Source organism: Carettochelys insculpta, chromosome 3 (assembly GCF_033958435.1).
Source record: "Carettochelys insculpta isolate YL-2023 chromosome 3, ASM3395843v1, whole genome shotgun sequence".
NCBI classification, from domain to species: Eukaryota; Metazoa; Chordata; order Testudines; family Carettochelyidae; genus Carettochelys; species Carettochelys insculpta.
This window is the reverse complement of record NC_134139.1, coordinates 75,779,550-75,794,837: the sequence shown is the minus strand read 5'-3', so window position 1 is coordinate 75,794,837 and position 15,288 is coordinate 75,779,550. Positions and strand designations below refer to the sequence as shown.

Below are 15,288 nucleotides of genomic sequence, written 5' to 3'. Positions count from 1 at the left end.
CTCAAGTAGGGGCCACATAGTGAGGGGTAGGGGGGTGGCTTTATTTTTTTGAGGCATTGCCTGTATTTGTGAGGCCCCAAACTGATATTTCTGTAGATCAGGGTGGCCCCTCAACCCAAAAAATTCTCCCTTCCTGCTTCAAATAAAGATAACCTTGAAACCTTTCGGTCTGAACATAAAGTATTATTTTACTTTATTTAAAACAAAATTTGGCAAGCTAACATGATAAAGAAGAGAGTAAAACAAATCTAATGTGAAAAGACCATCACAAAAAATATTAGAAGCTTCCTACTTAATGACAGTTTTTAAATTCACTTAAGCCAGCTGCACAATTTCAAGTCCACTTATCCAGATACTGCAGAAAGCTAACAGTACCTTACCACAAATCACACAAAAGTGTGAATCATGAGTATGAGCATGTAAATGGAAAACCACTTTAACCTTAACTATAGATGTTGTGACCAGAATGACATACATTTTGAAAGGAGTGTTCAAGGGGAGAAAAGTCAGTTAACTCTAGTTGCTTACACTACAGTAAGAGAGCAACACATAAGTAAGTAATACAAACAAGACTATTTATTACCAATAAAACAGTTGTATACAATAGGATACTACATTAAGGCATTTTAAAACATTTTTGTATTACACAAGTTATAAGACATGCAAAATTTAAAAACATCACATTCACCCTGAGTCTTTAATTATTCCATGTGTTTAAAAACATAGTTCAGCACCATAAAAAGCCATCAAGCTGAATTACAAATAAGGCACAAGACTCTTGTAGTTACTTCAGTTGTTTTTCCTTGATCATTTGTTGCCTTGTATACTCCCAAATCAGCAATGCTCCACTTACATGAACATTCAGTGATCGAATTATACCCTGCTGGGGAATTTCCACACAAACATCCAGCTGCTGAATCAGATTTGCTGGGATTCCCTCATGTTCATTTCTAAGAAGGAGAAAATTAAGAAGATGTTTTACTCCTTTCACCCAGAAAAGAATTATTTCATGCTGTCTCCAATGTGCACCTGCCTGGAGAAACCTGAGTGTCTCACTACAGGGGGAAAAAAAACCAAATCATTATCTACAGTAGCAAAAAGCCCTTACTAGTTGCTTCCAGTACAATCCATCCTGCGGCTGAGCTAAGTTAACATTATTGGGCTCTAAAGACCTTCCAAGAACCCTTAGACAAGGAATAGTTCCAGGGTGTGATGCCTTCACATGAGCTACAGAGACCAGCATTATAACACCCTCTTCAAGACTAATATTTGATCGAGGGAGTTCAATATTTTCAAATTTTCATGGCAAGTGAAAGAGAAATATTATTATATAACATCTCTCTTCTTCCACCAACATCCCTTGATTTTCAAATTAAACTGCCGATCACCAGGAAGGGTAGCTTGAAAGTATAGGAATTACACCTACAGATTGTAACTTACCCCAGCAGTAACAAAGATTTGTCTGGAAAGCAGTATTCTGTCAAGTTGGAACTTTTAGCAGTTTGCTCCACACCTACTATAGTGTAGCCTTCAGTTTTCTTTTGCTGTAGATAATCAACAAGCTGAGGTGGTTTCACCTGCACGTTAAGAATAGGGGGGAAATGTAAAAATATTTAAATTTTTGTATATAAAATACATTACCATAGAAATCTTTTATGCATTTCTGAAGCTAAAAATAGAACATTCAGAAGAAAAATATTAAACTCATTTTTTTCAGACTGGTAATTGGTAATATAAAGAAACACATTAAGGCTTTGGGCTTCACAGATACCCATATAAGACAAATCATATGTTTCACTGGATCCATTCACTATCATCATATGGGAGTGTTACTGCAGATCAAAAATGTAACAGAGCTGGTGGTGTCAGGGCTTATATTTACAATTCATTATAAATACTCTTTTTAGGAAGAAGTCAGTAAAAGGTGTTCACAAAATGGCCGTGTGTGTTCCTGAAAGATGTGGTCCCATTAAAGTAGTGTGACAATGCCCATACTTTGTCAAGCATATGAAGTTCAGCTGCCTGGAGAGCTGAATGAGGAACTGGGAGATGAATAAATTGGTTCAGATGGAATTCAAAACTACTTTGGTCAGGAACTTGGGATGAGGCTTTGCATTTAGTCCGTCATGAACTTGTCTATATATGAAACAATCCTTTTTACATATAATAACAAAGGAAAATTATTATTTACCCTGGAATCCTTTTCTGGAACTCTCCAGTGATTAGCTGATGTGTACGTAAGCTTCCTCTGAGTATGCTTGTGTGATACCTCTGACTGGGACCTTGGCATACATTATTTCATTTCCCCCCTTCTTCCTATATTTATAGTCTTAACTTGTCAGATACTTATCAGAGACCAAGCCTCACAAGCAGTGTAAAATTTATCATTACTATAGTGTCCTGAATAGGATGGGTGGAGAAAATGCTTAAAAGCAGGTCTGATATGTCATTGAGGGGGAAAGTTTTGCTAATTACAAAGCCATACAACAATTTTAAAGGATTGACAACGTCATGTAAATACAGAGAATTTCACTTACATCAAAAATACAGTTTTCCAGAGATTGAAAATGGAGGTGTGTGTGTACACACACACACACACACACACACACACACACACACACACACACACACAGGCTTTGAAATCTATCTTTTAAATTGGTGTCAGGCAGGTTGTGTGATTGATTATTCTCATGTCAACTAAAAGTAATGAACTCAACAAGATGAGATTAATAATATGCAAATGAATCACAAAAAGTTTTATAAAAGAATTTCAAATTCCAATGTAAAATCACCAGCTGTAAAATACTATAGTCAGACTATGCTATAAAACAAGAGGGTAGTAGTACAATCTGCTTCATTAACACTAAAATTAATCAGCAAGCTAACCTTTTAAAAACTGTTACAAGGACTTTCAAAAGCAGTAGGCTAATGCAGAAATACCTTGATACTACTATGAAAGAGAGAAGTAGGCACTTGGCCAAACTGGTAGTTAATTTTTGAGAAAAGATTAAAAAACCCTGAGATTCTTCACTTGGGGCATAAGTTTGACTTATTTACATACACTGTACTCCTTTCAAGTAAGCAGCTAAAATACTTTTTCAACCTACCTCAACAAGAGGAAGCCACTGTTCCGCAGAAACACTGAGGTGTTGAAATTGTTTATCATTTATGTAATGAAGACTGCCAACAACTAAAGCAGATGCCCCAAATATTTCACTTGTACGACACAAACCTACAAATAAACACAAGATTTAAAATATAAAGACTGCTTTAAGCAGCAAAACTAAGGTATTCAACCACATAAAAAAGAGAAGACAATCTGAGAACAAATATGACCCAAGAATATAAACATTTGTCTCTTTAACCCTCTGTGTTTAGTCAACTTGGTTATTTCCAAGTGCTTTTCATACGTGTTCCAAATCAACACACTCTTATTTCAATTTTCGGCAGAAAAAATGAAAATGCCTTCCATGAGCCATCAATAATAATAAACAAAACAAAACAAAACAAACCCACCTGTATCACCATGTCCTATAAAGTGTTCTGCAGTATTTACTTCTAATGACATAACAGTGCAGTGTCTCAGCACATATGTTTGAATTTGGATTACATACACACAAGTGATAGAGATAGCAACAATAAGGTGTTTTATAACTATACTAGGAATAAAGAGAATACTCACAATGGTATTTGGTTCATTACCAAATGGAAATGGCAGAACTATTAATATTTACTGAACCACCTTCAGAAAAGGCAGGTGGTTCAATAAATATTTCTCTTCAGTATTTGGGGAAAAAAGCAGATCATGGGAGTCTCATGGTGATTGCACTCTTTTCCATTCTACTAGTATCTCAGGAGGATGCTACACAGAAACCACCATAGTTAGAAGTTTTTAAATAAGCAGTTCTACACAACCTGAAGCAAAGAACTTTAAAAGAGCTTGTTGGAACATTAATGTTGATTTTCAGGAGGTCCTGGAGGACGAGAGAAGTTTGAGGAAACTGGAAGAAAACTAATGTTTCAATTTTTTATTATACTAAATGGGATGTCCTGGGTATCCCTTGTGCGGGGGGGGGGGCACAAGTGGTTGGCAGAAGATGAAGTCCTTTTCTCTCTCTGTCTTTTTCATTTCAGTTTAATCAACTAATTCAGTTCAATGACTAGCTCAAAGTTGAGAAATGATCACAGGAAAGCTTATTTTCCTCTTCTAATTTATGAATAAAAACCAGATGTGAGAGGATGAGATTGCAATAGATCCCAAACAATATAGTGGCCAGAAACAATCAGTTCAATTAATAAACTAAAGATAATATTTTGTTTGATAAATCAGGTGTTTTAAATGCAAAACAAGTTTTGCTAAACATACTATTCTTATGTATGCAGCACATGTAGGGTAATTTTTTTTTAACTAATAAAACAAACTAAAACATACCTTTTTATATTTTTTAAATTTAATTCCAATTTCCAATCAAAATCCAGTTTAACACAAATCACAAGTAAAAAAAAATCCATCAAATAATAAATGTCATTCTTTCATCATTATAACTAAAAGGTGTAGAGATTAAGACTGAATAAATATACGCTGAGCTACACAGCTGCTTAAATTACGTAGATTTAGCATATTTTCATGATTAGCAAAAAAAAAATAAATACCAAATTATACCAATCAATGATAACCAACCTTTCTTTAGGAAAATAACTAAAATGCAAATGCAAAATAAGCCTTAAACTGACTACTGAAATCAAGGTTTCCTGCTTATTGATTTAAATCATAATTAAAATCAGTTATTTCAGTTACAAGTTAATTCACTTGCTCAAATAAAAAATTAAAAATATACATTCAATCTTACCTCCTAAATTGGTGGGTTTATCAATAAGGGAAGCCACAACAATCAATCTGCTGTTTGATTTACCAAGTTTAGCTGCACGGTCCTGAAACACCAGGTCCAGGTCTAAATCAGGACTACTGTTTTTCCAAGGGATGATCTTCTTCTGAACATCTGTCCATTCTGATTGGTTATCCATTTCAACTAATTCTGAACCTTAGTAGAAGTGTTAGGTTTAGTTATTTAGATGTGGAAAATATCATCATGATAATGAAACTGTTTAGGAATTACTGTTTACTGGAGTACTGAAGTGATACTTCTCTGAAACTACTAGTGTCCCATACTATCATCAATGTGTATACATTATGCTGATAGAGCAGCATGACTATATGCTCAGCAGCAGAGCAATTATGTTTAACAGAACAAGTACTGGTAAAATATATTGCTATTACCAAATCCAAATAATTAACTTTAGATCAAAATACATATTAATTTATATTTTACCCATATCTTGCTGAGACCAGTCACTTGGTTTTAGATTAAGAAGTTCAGTTCGAGAATGGAGCCAAAGAAATGCTGCAGGCAACGGAATTTCAGTGTATCTAGTAAATTTACAGAGGGGGATCCATTCATCTTCAACAAGTTCTGAAAGGCGGGGAAGGGTGTAAAATATTGTCTGCAATGTAATAAGACAACTTTTAGGATGATCTCAGAAAAATAAACTTTAAGAGAGAGAATAAATTATAGTCAGCATTATTTTATATTACAACTATTTTATCTATCATAAGATATTACTTACCTGTTTGAATATGCATCACCTGGTGCAATACAGTAAAATATACTTAATACTAAAAAGCCCTACCAAAGCAATAATCTTAGAAAAGATCTTTACAAATATCATACTAGAAAATCCTCCTAGTGTACAACTTTTCTAATATTAAAAATTGTTTGTTAAAAGAGGCTAGAAACAGTAAATGAACTCAGACATACACTGTAACCTTATGCCTCAGCAAAGATTCATGAATGGCAACCAAATGCTAACTCCTAAACATAACCTGTAACTAGCCAAAATACAAAACATGGGGTGAAAAGGGGAGGAGAAAAGAGGATCAGAAATAGAAAACTGCATATCAGAATTCCAAACCTTTTTTCATTTTCAGTGATTGGTTGTACTAAATCAATGGAATGTTATGCCTACTCCCCCTGCCCCCCCTCCCATCTGTTGGTACAATCAATAACTTCACATTAGTTTAGAACTGGAAAAAAAACCAAGATTCCCTCTTTGGAGCAATTTGTGAACATGTAGTCTACAGGAAAATTAAGCTGGTGATTTTAGTTGAATCCTCCTGAAAGAAATGAGCACACACAATCTGGACTCCAAAGAAGCAAGAATGTTGTTCATTCAATGGCTTTCCTATTACTGTTCTAGAACATACTGCAGTCCTAGCTTGAGTGATTTATAAAAATTAACTCAGCCATAACAAAATTATTAAGATATTTAGAAAACTAATTGATCGCCAACAGCATGGATGCACGGAATACACAAACAATTATTTTATCGACTGAGATGCTCAAGTATAGAAGACTCTCCAAATTTGCACTCTTGCATAATACATATGAAAAGCAAGTACTTTCCCCTCAATCAACAGCGGGACAAATAAAGCAAATTTTCAATTCTGAGAGGAAGTGCTTTCCCCGTCTCCCCCCAAGATAGCTGTGCCTTTTTCCACATTCTTGCTTCTCTTCTGCTTTACCCACTCTACTCCAGATTTTCATCCTCACATTTATTTTGCATTTCTTTCTCTTCTTCTCATTACACTCAGCCTTCCCGTTATTCTGAGCCATGGTGATGAAGCTGAGGAGAATGAGTAATTGATGTGTCTGACTTCAATGCATTACTGTGTCTTTAATTAACAGAAAGTAAGCACTTTAGCTAAGCCACTTCAAAATGCCATTTGCCAGCACATCACAGAAAAAGTGCAAGAATGACAGGAATGAAAATTATGAAGATGGGTGACAAAAGTTGTAGGAGTCCAAATATGCAATCAACTGACTGAGCAACAAGTACAACTGCTAACAAGTTCTCTTGTCTGCTTCCTCTAGATTAATGAATAACGTTTATAATACACTGCTATATTCCTGGGTTTTCTTTTTAATCAATTAATTTTCTAGCCATGATTACAATAAAAATTAATTTTAAAAATCACTTGAATCCAAATATCTCTGTTTTCTTCTAACATGCAGCATAATTTTATGAAGTCATTTTTCATGGCATTCAAAAATCAGTTACAACTGGTCATAATTTACCATGCAGCACAGCAATGTCCAAATTACAAAAACCAGCAACAAAGCAGTGAAAAATCACTGACCTTTATATACAGTATTTTGTACTTGCCTCTAGACTGTAATCCTCCAGGGGATGAAATGATGCAAAGAAGAAATTATCTTGGATTCGTTGCCAATTTTTTCTAGCATTCCTATGCATTGCAAAGATATAGTAAGATACACCAAAATTCTACGTATTGACATATTATAGTCTGACAGTACAGCATTCTCATCTAAATGTATAAACTATATACTACATTAATGGGAAAGGACTACTTTAAATATACATTCACCACTAAAGACTCATAATTATGAATATGGATAGGGTTTGAGCATCGGCCTGCTAAACCCAGGGCTGTAAATTCAATCCTTGAGGGAGCCATTTAGGGATCTGGGCAAAATAGGAGGAATAAAAAAAAAGGGGTGGGGGATAACACTTAGTCCTGCCAAGAGGGAAGGGGACTGGAATTGATGACCTCCCAGGGTACCTTCCAGTTCTATGAGTGTGTATCTCCATATATTTAATTTAATTTAATATAACGTACCGGAAATAAATTCAGTTTGTTTCCAGGAAGGAACATATCCCTTTGAATTATGGTAACTAAGATAACTATGTTTGATGGGGAAAGACACATAGGCATCTCACAGTAGGGAAACAAATGTTCTCTCAGGAACTCAGACTAAGTCCTGGTCAACACTAGAGAAAAACGTTGATCCCAGACAAGCAATTCTAGCTACGCCATTAGTGTAGCTAAAATCGATGTATCAGAATCTACTTTCTGCCTTAGTGTAGTTTGGGGCTCCTCAGCCTCCTGCCAATGGCCCTTACTAAACACGATAGATAGCATGGAGCACCAGGGTCAATGGCTGAACCCAAAGAGATCAATTTTGCTGTGTCTGCCCACGTGGTAAAATCGAATTCTGGAAAATCAATTGTGGCACATCAAATTCCCGATAAGTACAGACATACCCTAAGAGGACTTGTGAATGATCACAATAGAGATGAATGAAAAATTAAGCAAACTAACATATGACCCCAAACCAGTAAAGGGAGGAGTGTTCATGTCAATGTAATTACAAATAAGTACACTGAAAAAAATAATAGATAATGAATGTCTGTATTATTTCAACCTTTTCCTTCTCTTGCCATAGTTAGTTAAATTACAAACATTTGAAACAGCAGAAAGCAGCAGTCAACATTTTATTTCTTCAGGTTTCAATGATACTATAAATATTTGCAGGTGGATCCTAATTTTGCAAGTCTTGGCAGATAAAAAGACCCACATCTGCACACATTTATTTAGATGTGGCGTATGAATGATCCCATTGCTGACACCAGTGTAATGGGGTTCAGGGGTCCCCAAACTCTGCACCCCATCCACAGGCAGGAGTGACTCTCACTCAGCAGGAGAACAGCGGGTTTATTAGCCAACAGGGCACAGCGTCGTACAGAGTCAGTACAGCAGGCAGAGACAGTCATTCCAATTCATGTTGGGGAGAGGAGGCCCCAAGGGTCCCTCGGAGCCAGGGCCTTGCCCCCTCCTTTGTCTCTCTGTCTCTCCCAACCCAGACTAACTGCTTTCCAATTCCCAGCTCCAATTCAAACCCCTCAGGCTCCACCTCCCCCTTTGTCTGCAGTACAGTGGTGTCACCTGGTTGCCAAGGTTACCCTCAGCAGGAGCCCCACACCCTCTGTGAACCACACACATACACACTCCTATCCCCCACTACATCACATCAACAGATTATTAGCAGAGTTAGTAACATGCCAACCTTTTCACTGTAGGTTTTGAGATGTGATCTTACACCTGGCAAGGACTCTGTTGTGCTCACTAAACATCACACTTTGATCATGAATCTCCTCTATAAATGATCCTTTAAACTAAGTACAGAATAACCCAGATTTTTTATGAATACCAATCTTATACATAGCCATTTATACGAACCATTCTTCTTCCATGGGAAGAAAACAAAATGGCATACAACACGAGAGATGTTGACAAAGAATGAGTCAATGTCCCTTAATAGTCCAATGCCTTTAATGAACTGAAAATGGTTCTTCAGCGATTTGATCAACAAGAAGGGTATACAGTGCTTCATTCTGCAATTTATACACTATACCTACTGTAATTCTGAGATGTTCAATCTTCAATAAATTCATAAAATAATAGTTCAACTGTAACTAAAACACAGAGGCATACAAGTACTGGCATTTCTTTATAAATCAGCCAAGATATTCAAATATGCTGAAAAACTGTTGAATCTGTTAAACATTCAAACATGAGTACTTTGTGAAGATGTTATATTGAAAAACTAGCCCCAGTTTGCAATGCCAGGTGTAAAAGTAAACATTTACGATAGATTTATTGGATAATAAACTTTGTTTTTCAATCTGGGAGGCAAGATGAGAAAATTCAGGACAAGGACAACAAAAGTTATGAGCCCTGTTTCCTAAGCCTAAGGTTATCTCCATCACACTGCAGATAGTCACACTGCTCCTATTTTCAACCAGGCAATGTAATTATCAAGTAAATGCAGAACTTTCTAGTAAGGCTTCAAATTAAATGAAACCTTTTAATTCTGAAACACACAGAATGATGGATGTTTTCTATCATTTCATCTGCTGATAACATGCCTTTAAATCCCATTTCTAAGAGCTCTACTTAAACAGATGAAACATCAAAATCAAAAAGATTATCAAGTGCTACTTGACAAGATTAGGTAAGTGGTTTAAGAAGGTCCTTAGACACTACCAATGACACACCTCTGAAAACCAGCAAAAATAGATGGCAGAGCAGCGTTCTAAATCAGAAGAATTTTACTAACCCTGCACAATGCATGTTTTCCACTTGATGAAGACTCGACTCAATAACTGGTGTCAAAGCTTCAAATTCTTCCACGTACAATGCTTTGCACATGCGCCAGATTTTCTTGAGAGCTACTAATGCATAAAGTCGAACGCTGAAATTGTGGTTGAAACACCACTGCAGAACAACAAGAAGGGCTTTCTTCAGAATTGATTTCTAGAAAAGAAAAAAATATTTTTTACATTTTTGATTCATCACAGCATTTGGCTCCTGCTGAGCATAGGAAATAGTTTCAGACGGTGAGATAAGAACACTGCCTGGTGTTCTACTACAATGGACAGCCCTGAAATACCCAAACGGTGAACCAGAGCCCCAAGGAGCCACAAAGCTCCACACATATAGACCCTTTAGGTAAACAAATCAGGCACTCTGGGAGGCACTGACATAAATGGAACAGTTCATGTATCTCAGAACCACAAGCTTGTGTATACAAGGAGCTATTCAGAAACCTGTTGACACTTATTCCAGAATGAGAGTAGCTTGCTCCTGTTCTGCTTAATTAGCTTACTGAAAAAACAAATACAGCTCTTATCTATAAATATTTACACTTCATGTTGACTGTCAGTTGTAAACACAGCAAAATACTATTTACTATTTGTATTACACAGTGACTCGTCTACATGGGCACCCTCTGCCCACAGATAGCACTGTCAGCAGTATTACCTTGGGAAAACATCTGTCAACAGAGAACAGCCACACGTTAAAGAGAGCATTTACACGGCACCAGACCTGTTGACAGAGGGAGCCTGTTAACCCCAGAAGCGTGATGTGCATGAAGGGCAAGTCCTTCCAGCTGTGCTGGATCCATGCACACTTAAAGGGCCCCATGCTCGGTCACAGTCCCTGAGTGAGGCAAGACTGGCAGAGCCCTGTTGGACACAGCTAAGTGCCTACAGGGACCACAGCTAGATCTCACAGAGCCAGCCGGTGACACATGACAGCATGGTAGGGCAGCCTCTAACCGGTGCCTCGGATGGCTTGGGACGAGGGGCAGCTGCTGCTCTCACAACCCCTGGCTCCTCATGGGGGTCTTCCACCACATCTGGGAGGATGATCCCAAGGAGGACCCTACAGACAACGACCTCATGGCTCCGGTACCCCAGCAAGCCTCCCGTCGTCAGGAGCACCAACGAGTCCAGCGGTATCCCACCAGCAATGACTGGTGGGACCGTCAAGTCATGGGGCAATGGGACGACCGCCACTGGCTTCGGAATTTCCAAATGCAGAAGGCCACCTTCCTCAAGCTGTGCCCGAGGCTCGCCTCTGTCCCACGAAGACAGGACATGAACGAGCGGCACACCCTCACCCTCAAGAATAAGATGGCCATAGCAGTATGGAAACTGGGGACACCCGACCGCTACCACTCCGTGGGACATCAATTCATGGTCAGGAAACCCATTGTTGGAGCTATCCTGATGCAGGTACGGCAGCCTCAGGCTGCATGGGGAGGGGGAGAGGGAGAGGGAGAGGCACAGGGAACAGGCGGCAGGGGGTAGGAGGGGAGCGGGGAGGGGTCTGTGAAGCTCCCGGGGTCCCAGGTGTGCCACACACCCCAAGTGACTCAGGGCCGTGTCCTGTCTTCTCTGCCCGCAAGTGGTACATGCCATCAACAAGACCCTGCTACAGAGGCTCATCTGAATCCACGATGTGGACACCCTCACGGCTGGCTTCCAGCACCCAGGCTTCCCCAGTTGTTTTGGAGCACTACATGGCACACATGTCCCCATCCGGGCCCTAGAACACAGTGTGGGCAGCTTCATAAACCACAAGTGGTACCACTCAGTGGTCATGCAGGCCCTAGTGGACCACCAAGGCCACTTCCTGGACATATGTCAAGTGGTCAGGCCAGACGCCTTTGGCACAGTTGCTGTGGAATTCCAGCCTCTTCTGCAGGATGGAGGAGGACACCTGAATCCCCCACTGGGAGCTGGCTGTGGGAGATACACAGATGTCCCTCTGCATCGGGGGGATGCAGCATATCCACTCCTCCTGTGGCTCATGAGGCCCTACACAGGCCACCTGGATACCACACAGGAAGCCTTCAATGCCCACCTCAACTGGGTGAGAAATACCATTGAGCTCACCTTTGGCCGGCTGAAGGGGAGGTTCCAGTACCTCCTCACATGCTAGACTGGGGGGAGGAGGCCATCCCCATGGTTGTGGCCCCATGTTGCGCTCTGCACAACTTGGTGGAGAGGAGGGAGGAGGAGTTCCTCCAGGGTTGGGTGCCTGAGGAAAGGGGCTGTTACAAGAAGCCCACAACTGGCAGGTGCACGCCAATGGCATGCACATTTGGGAGGCATTTGCTCACAGCCTCCTGTGACTGTCCCCAGGCCACCCTGGGGCTGGGGGGAGGTTACTGTCCTGGCATGCCCCTCTCCCACTGTACTCTCCCAGCAGCAACCCCCAAGGAGCGACACACGGGTGTGGAAACAATCTTACCCCAAAAATATACGTGCAATAAAAATATAAGTTTTAACATATAGCTTCTCATTTCAAATGGGGAGGGGGCATCTGAATTGGGGGAGGGGGATCACTCAGGGGTGGGGGTTGTGGGCTGTGACCCATGGTGGCCTCATGAGCCCCTCGTACCACATGGGAGACCACCACCGCGGGGCGGGGCGGGGCGAGGCGGGGCTGGGGTTAGGACTGGAATGACGAGGTAGGGGGCTGGGGGGGGGCTGGCACAGCCTTGGGCTCGGTGAGTGGGGTGGTGGGGCCAGAGGGGCCTTGGGGGGGATGGATCCCTGCCATGTCCATTTCCCACCACGTGGCATGCACCATGACATGTGGCAAGGAGTCTGGGGGAGGTGGGGAAGGAGGAGGACCCTCATCTGGCAAGGGGGCAAGGGCAGCAGGCCCTGTGGGTGGGATGGGCCACCCATGCCTCAGCAATATTGAGCCAGTCCACCCAGGCCAGTCACTGCTCCAGCCCCACGCTTGTGGTCCCGGTGCCACTCGTCCTCCCAGTGCATCTGCTCTTCTGTGAGGTCACTGAGGCACTGGAGGCCAGCAGTGTACATGGGAGGGTGTCCTCATTGGGCCAGCAACAGGTCCTGTGGATGCACTGGGGCCGGTGGGCTGCCATCCCTTGGAGGCACTGGTCACTTGTCCCCTGCCTCTGCCTCGCCCTCTGCCTCCTCCCTGGGGCTGCCTGGCTGCACAGCAGGGCTGCATTGGCCCTTGGATGCTGCAACTGTGGGGAGAGATGGGGAGGCTACGTCCTCCCAGCACAACCCTGGAGTCCTATCCCGTTCCCTGCTCCCCCAGCAGTCGCAGCCCCCATGCATAGGCTGAGTGATAGTGCTGTCCGGGGTTCACAAATCTGCACCCTCACAAGGTGGGCCCTGACGCACGGCCTGCCTGTGCCACTGGGGGGAAGGGCCAGACCACATGTCCCTGACCCCTGGAGGAATGCAGGGAGCCCGGCATGGATTCCCCCTCCTCCCCCAGTGACTCAGGATGTCACAGGGCCCCCCAAGGGGCTGGTGGTGGCCCAGCAGCTGCCCACTGTGCACATGGTACGCACTGCTATGGTCGTGTGCACAGGTGATGAGCCCTCGAGGTGCCTGCTGTTCCGCCCTCAAGGCCAGGGGGTGTGACAGCTGGGGTACTCACCGGGTGGTCTGTAGAACAGGTGCAGGGATGCCAGTGAGGAGCGGGCAATGCTGGTGGTGGTGGAGTCAAGGGCAATCACTAGAGTGCCCTGGCCGCACTCGGGGCCGATGCAGGCTCCTGCTGGGGTGGCTCCAGCGAGCTAGGCAGCTCCATGGAGGCACCCTCTGGTGGGGAAGGCCACTTCCCAGTGTCCACGGGGGTGGTGCTGGAGGCCCCATCCTTGCCCCTGAGGAGGTGGTCCAACTCCCTGTAATAGGGGCAGGTGGCAAGCCCTGCCCCCAACCACCAGCATAGGCCCTGGTCCTGCATTTAGCCGTGGCAGAGCTTTTTCACCTTCGCCCGCACCTACTTGAGGGTGTGGTTGGGTTGGATGCGCTCTGCCAAGGCTTGAGCCATCTGCACATATCCCAGAGCGTTCCCGCACTTGGAGGTGGGGTCCAGGATCACCTCCTCTTCGGCCCAGAGGGCCAGCAAGTCCTTCATTTTGAGGCCAGACCACAATGGTGCCCACCTCCTGCTGCCCCTTCCAGAGCCCTGGGATCCCTCCCCAAGCTGCAGGAGGGTCACACAGGGTATGCAGCTCCCTGGGACATGTTTTCGGTTTCCTGGGAGTGACTGCTAGGGCGTGCCTGGAGCCACATGCAGCAGGCCTGGAGCCACACCCGCAGCTTCCTTCCAGGGCTGCCAGCCCCTTTAAGTGCAGCTGGAGGCAGGAGCAATAGAGCTATGGCAGCAGGGAAGGGTGCCTCCTGGTGCCAGCCTGTGCCATGGAGGACTTATTCTGTCAACAGGAGGAGACCTGAATGTCTACATGGCATTTTATGCCTGCTCAGGGAGAAGCACAATGCTGCCAGCTGAAGGGCAAGGTTTTGTCAACAAAATCTTGACAGAGCACTTTAACCGTGTGGCTGCTCTGCGACTTTTGTCGACAAAAGGCTTACTCTGTCGACAAAGAGTGCCTATGTAGACCCAGCCAGTGTGTATAGGATTTTACTCCATCAGAAGCACAAAAGGATGAGGTTGGGCAAATAGCTATGCTAGGCTCACAAACAGAATTCAAAAATCACACTCTGCTAGCTAAAATATTTCAACAGAAAATGAAAAACACATAAATCAGATATTAACAGCACATTACTCATATCCACATCTTCAGGGGTGATTTGTTTTTCTCTGACTTTCTTTGAGCATTTCTGCCTTAAATTTTGTATTTTGCACAATAAGATTCATTTTCTAAAATCACTATATAATGCAATTCTGAGCATTCCTTTAAATGTTTATTCTGGTTTTCAGTAATTTCAGCTTACCTTCTCAGAAGCATTTTCAAGAAGAATGTCAATGTGAAACAACACGGATAAAAATGTACAGATGCTGGTTTTGAGCTTCTCTTCACCCTGATATGAACAGAATGTAATGAATGGAAAAATGCTGTGTCACAACTATTTTTCTATAGGGCTGACATTAGGTGATAGCAAGCAAAGAAATTACCTGTGGCCCCACAAAACATGTGGCACCACAAACCTAAGCTGTTCAGGCTTCGGCCCTGGGTGATGGAGTTGGGGACCCAGACTGCAGTCCCATGCAGTAGGGCTTTGGCTTCTGCTTGGCAGGTGCCCTTAAACCTGCTGATGGTGTCACCAGATCCAGACCCTGCT

At 42.6% G+C, this 15,288-nt stretch overlaps 1 protein-coding gene across 4 annotated transcripts in view; it reads right to left on the bottom strand.

Moving 5' to 3' along the window:
- Positions 1 to 209: 209 nt before the first annotated feature.
- TARBP1 (tRNA guanosine 2 -O-methyltransferase TARBP1) overlaps positions 210 to 15,288 on the bottom strand; it is a 91,376-nt gene continuing 76,297 nt past the window's right edge. For 2 of the 4 annotated variants that reach the window (XM_074990150.1, XM_074990149.1), the window contains 8 exons: positions 14,941 to 15,027; positions 9,978 to 10,174; positions 7,222 to 7,303; positions 5,331 to 5,502; positions 4,851 to 5,042; positions 3,108 to 3,232; positions 1,441 to 1,577; positions 211 to 950 (listed from right to left, as the gene is read on the bottom strand). In XM_074990150.1, coding sequence (XP_074846251.1) covers positions 785 to 950; positions 1,441 to 1,577; positions 3,108 to 3,232; positions 4,851 to 5,042; positions 5,331 to 5,502; positions 7,222 to 7,303; positions 9,978 to 10,174; positions 14,941 to 15,027 — 1,158 coding nt within the window. In that variant the 3' untranslated portion in view covers positions 211 to 784. Of the gene's footprint in view, positions 951 to 1,440; positions 1,578 to 3,107; positions 3,233 to 4,850; positions 5,043 to 5,330; positions 5,503 to 7,221; positions 7,304 to 9,977; positions 10,175 to 14,940; positions 15,028 to 15,288 lie in introns of all 4 variants that reach the window. The other 2 variants (XM_074990148.1, XM_074990151.1) reach the window with 2 other exon arrangements.